Source organism: Ctenopharyngodon idella, chromosome 24 (assembly GCF_019924925.1).
Source record: "Ctenopharyngodon idella isolate HZGC_01 chromosome 24, HZGC01, whole genome shotgun sequence".
In the NCBI taxonomy this organism is placed as follows: Eukaryota; Metazoa; Chordata; class Actinopteri; order Cypriniformes; family Xenocyprididae; genus Ctenopharyngodon; species Ctenopharyngodon idella.
Genome location: NC_067243.1, coordinates 16,405,435 through 16,410,183, shown reverse-complemented (window position 1 = coordinate 16,410,183; position 4,749 = coordinate 16,405,435). Strand labels below are relative to the sequence as shown.

At 43.0% G+C, this 4,749-nt stretch overlaps 1 protein-coding gene across 1 annotated transcript; it reads right to left on the bottom strand.

Annotated features, from left to right (window-relative positions):
* Positions 1 to 357: 357 nt before the first annotated feature.
* Positions 358 to 4,510, bottom strand: dusp6 (dual specificity phosphatase 6). Its single transcript, XM_051884323.1, has 3 exons — positions 3,626 to 4,510; positions 2,559 to 2,993; positions 358 to 1,983 (listed from the first exon to the last, which is right to left on the bottom strand). Exons 1-3 carry the CDS (start codon positions 4,023 to 4,025, stop codon positions 1,670 to 1,672), a joined length of 1,149 nt encoding a protein of 382 aa, XP_051740283.1. The 5' UTR covers positions 4,026 to 4,510; the 3' UTR covers positions 358 to 1,669.
* Positions 4,511 to 4,749: the final 239 nt, after the last annotated feature.

Genomic DNA, 4,749 nt, shown 5'->3' with positions numbered 1-4,749 from the left:
CGCAGGGGGGGACATTTCGCTCTAACCAACCCATACCTGGAAATACCAGCCTGTCCACATGGAAAGTTGTTTTGCTCACTTAACACTCAGTAACACTTTATCTTTAGGGGGAAATTGGATTTTGTTTTTCATTGTACAACTGTTTTATGTCAAAGGTTAATCTAGTCTATGGTTATCTTTGTCATTTAAATACTAAGTTATATATGTTTGTGAGTGATTAATGAACTGTGTGCTAGTATATCTATTATTCTGCTTTAGATAAAACCAAAAAAGGCACTTTTTCTGAATGCATTTGAATTTTGTAATCAGTTTGAATTCATATGTTTAATTTGAGCAAAGAAAACAGAGAGACATAAATACATTTGAATAGACAAAATAGCAATTTATTAATAACTTATTTCTTTACATTCGTAACATTGGGGGGATATCGGATTTGTAAAACAGCCCCTCCCCCCAATCAGGCCTTCGCTTTGAGGGACAACAAAACACTCTTGAAAACCATCACTTTTCTCACAAAAAAAAAAAAAATGCATGTCACAGAACTTCCCTGAACAGGAGACATAAAACGTTCTCCCAGCTTTGTCAACACAGACCTCAACTCATTGCGGACCAAAAAAAAAAAAAAATTAGCATTACTTGCTTCGACCCTCCATTGTCCCCAGAAAAATTACAAAAAACGAGTAGTATAAAGGCGTATGGGTCCTAAATGAGCATGCATCTGAAACCCCGCCGCATAGCATTCAAGGAATGCCTCGTACAAGTACAAGTTCGGACGACCCCTCTGAACGTGCAAGTTCATATGGCCAGGTTCGCTAAAAAAGGTGAAAAGAAGCGTATGGGGAACTGCTCTGAAAAGTTACCGCACAATAACACTTATGTACAGAACTAAGGCAAGAGAATGATGACTTTGATTCGTGATGGTGGTTAAAAGGCTGAGAAAGGCGGAATCGATCCGTAAAGCAAAACTGTAAATATATTATACATATACACATTGATGATCTTGCAAAAACCTGTTAAAATTTTTGGCATTTAACTCTTCGATAAAGATAATATTGATCGATATTCAGTTTCTTTACATAAAGAGGACGAAAAGGAGAAAAAAAATCTACAGCCGTTTCTTAAAAACAGGTGTATTCTAACTACGGCAAGGCTTACCGACATCTTAATATACACATGTATAAATGTTTCAAAAATTTCTCCACGCAAATAAGTTGGAGTACAGTACACTCTGCCATCATTACCGAAGGGAAGTCTCATCCCAAAAACAGGCAAGTCTTCATTGAAGACAAGAAGAGCACACCTAGAAAATGTCAAGGTGCAAGTGCTAAACAAAACAAATGAGTATTTGTCATTGTTCAGTTCCAGTCAAGTCTCTTTGGCACACCAGCCCCAATACATTGGACGTTCTTTCCATTTGGACAGTCTTTCCATGCTTGAATATGTATGTATACGTATATATATATGAAACAAACTACTTTAAAGAGTCTTGGAGATATAGAGTCACATGATCTCTCTCCGTTAAACAGCAGCGTAGAAGCTCTGGGCACACCGCATGGCCCATCAGTGGCTACTCTGGTCGGCCGTCGTCTCAAGCCAACGTCAATAACGTCAGGAATCCCTCGACAAAAATGAAACTCGTGTTTCGCTCGATTGGAATCAAGGTGGGTTCTCACGTGGACTCGAGAGGGTCCAACTGAAAAACGTTGTGATTGGTTGGAGTGGTGAAGTACAACGGTTGGGTCGGAGCCACCACGCGGTTGTCGCACGGGCTCTTGAGGCCCAACGTGCGCTCAAAGTCCAAGAGCTGGCCCATGAAGTTGAAGTTGGGTGAGATGTTGGACTTCTTCATCTTGACAATGTCATACGCGTCGTTCATGGACAGGTTGAGCTTCTGCATGAGGTACGCCACCGTCACAGTTACGGAACGGCTGATACCGGCGAGGCAATGAACGAGCACGCCGCACTTCTGTCCGCGGGCCTCATCTGAGGGGAAAAAAAGACCAGATGATTAGTTATCTGTGTGCAGCTGACTTATGAATATGCAATTGTACATAAGCTCGGCTGTCAGAATTCATTACAGTCCCTGCATTGACAAAAGGGGCCTCATTCAGCGGGATTTCTAGTGCATGACTGAAAACAACTCGCCCATTTTCTCAGGGAATGTGACGTGGAAATGGGCTATTAAGGTTAATCAAATGATCCTTCCGCTCGCCAGGTTACTTGACAATGGTACCATTTGGGCGTGTAAATGTAGAAGTCATGGCAGCACCCTGTCAAGGCTAACAGGATGTCAACACTGCCCTGTAAATGGTCCTCATTGTGTGGCAAAACATTGCTCTGTCCTAGATTACTTTCAATGCTGCTTGCTTCCTTCCTGTTGAGCTCAAATTACTGCCTCCCCCCTCCATCTCCTGTTTCATCATAAGCCTTTGTGTCACAACTGCACAACCGCGGGATATGTTACTATGCAAACAATAAAAAACGGTGCCATCCGTTTGCTAATCAAAACAGGGACTGAATGAAAAGCAAATTAAAATTACAATAATTGTGTTTCTTACCAATAAAGCTGATGGCTTCTGGGAAAAACTGAGAGAGATTCTGGCTCCAGTGATCGGAGATGGGAATCTGCTTGTACTTAAATTCCCCAGCATTCTCGAACATGTTGGGAAGATTAGGGGTCACGTTCAAGATGTACTTGATGCCAAACTCCTCCAGGATATCCAGGTTCGTGGAGTCCTTTGCACAGCCAAGATACAGATGCGGCAGGATCTCCACGGGGAACGAGGGCTGGGGGTTGGACAGAGGGCTGCCGTCCGAGTCGGTAGCGCTGCTTGGGTCTCGGTCAATGTCTGACTCGATGTCTGAGGAGTCGGAGCTGATCCGGAGTCCTCCGAGACCCAGGACCTGGGAGGTCGGTGAACTGCTGCTGGAGGAACCGTCGAGGTTCGTCTCGCACATGGTGGGAAAATCAGCTTGAAATTTGCTGAAGCCACCTGTAAAGTTCAAAAAAAAAAAAAAAACATTTAACATTTATTCCTTAAAACTATCATTTTTTTTATCTGATGAGAACTCATTTTTAATTACAAGTAGTGACTATTATCTTTTTTTGTTTCACTAGTAGCCATTCATTAGACACTAGTACTCTTTGTTTACTTGCTTACTAGTAACTATTTGAACATTTACATTCCACTAAAAGACATTAGTGTGTATTTCTGTTGTTACTAGTAATATTTTCAGTCAAACTAGTACTATTTTTAATTCAACTATAAAGTAGCCAACTTCAACTAGTGGAATATGAAATGTGACTAGTAACAACTGGGATATTTGGTAGTATATCAAAAAGAGATACTAGTTTCTAATAAGAAAAAAATCACTAGTAGGCCATATTTCATTATACATACTATTTGTTAGTATAAACAACAGATTTTTATATAAATACATGGTAAAATATTACATTTGTTTGAAGTACCAATGGAATAGTTAACAACGGATGAGACAAGTACTAGTGACTAGATACTAGTTAGTGTTATGAATATCTAAATAAATGGTTACAAGTCGCTTATAACTCATAAATAAATACTAGCAACTTAAAACAAATCCTAAAATGCCGTGGAAATGAACGTACCCTCAAGATAGAAAGCTTTGTAGCCCTCGTCCTTCATTCTCCTCAGCAGTAAACCCAACACGGATCCGCCGTCGATGTTTTCATTCCACTCTCGGCTGTACTCGTCGTACAACACGATAGTGTCCGTCTTGCACCTCCGCGCGAACCTTTCCCTGTCTTCCCCGTTGGAAAGCAGAGACTTGATGGGCAGGTTGCCCTTCTTGAGTCGCCGGAGCATGAGGCTCGGGATGGCCACGTTAATGGCCGTTTCGACGTGCGACGATTCGTAGAGCTCTTGCGCTCGGCAGTCCATAACGAGCAAACAGTCCCTGCGCGTCTCCAGCTGCTCCTTCAGCCACTCTACCGTCTTGCTTATAGCCATGACCGAATCGAACTGCACGGGTTTGAACTTATCGAGCATTAGTGAAATAAGGTACGGTACCGTGAGACCTTAAACTGCGGAGAAGACGCGCTGCAAGAGGCCGTGGACGTCTCAGGCCTGGAGCATTGAGATTCTCACGTCAAAGTCTCTTCTGCACCGTCGAGATGATTAAAAAAAATCCTCGGGTTTTCCTTCGAGAGTCAAGCGCAGACTCGCTCTACTTCAACCCCATTCATGCAACTGTGTGCATTTATCAATGACTCACACTAGCCAGTGAGTGCGCGAGCCACAGCCACTGACGTTGTCTTCCTGTTATATAACCTCTCTTCTCTCGCCGTCGATTTTTGCACGAATCGATCTAGATATCCAGTCGAATATCGTTTGCAGACGAGTCGCGTACAGCAAAACGCTTCGTAGCTTTATTTCCCTACGTTATTTATCCCGGAGAATGCAACGCTGCGTCCTCCGCTGTTCTAGTCCTAGATGTGCTCTCTGTCACAGCGAGCTAGTGAATGGATACAAGCGCGAGGCGTTTCAATGGATACATTATGTCGGCCAGCCAATCAGGAGGCGCCGAGCAATCGTCGCCGTGGAAACGGGGCCGGATGGAACAGACTGTGTTGATGAATTGTTAATAAGTTTGTCATTCACAAAAACGGAAAGGAATTTCCGCTCCGGATCAGCGGAGTGCAAACAAACAGTAAATAGGCACTGCACGGGAAGGAAGGAGGACTGCGAGTGTATTTGGTGAGGGGTCTATATA

Coding starts and splice junctions, on each gene's coding strand:
- dusp6 (XM_051884323.1), bottom strand. CDS start 4,025: ATGCTCGATAAGTTCAAACCCGTGCAGTTCGATTCGGTCATGGCTATA. Junction 2,994..3,625: donor CAAAGCTTTCTATCTTGAGG/GTACGTTCATTT, acceptor TGAACTTTACAG/GTGGCTTCAGCAAATTTCAA. Junction 1,984..2,558: donor AGAAGCCATCAGCTTTATTG/GTAAGAAACACA, acceptor TTTTCCCCTCAG/ATGAGGCCCGCGGACAGAAG.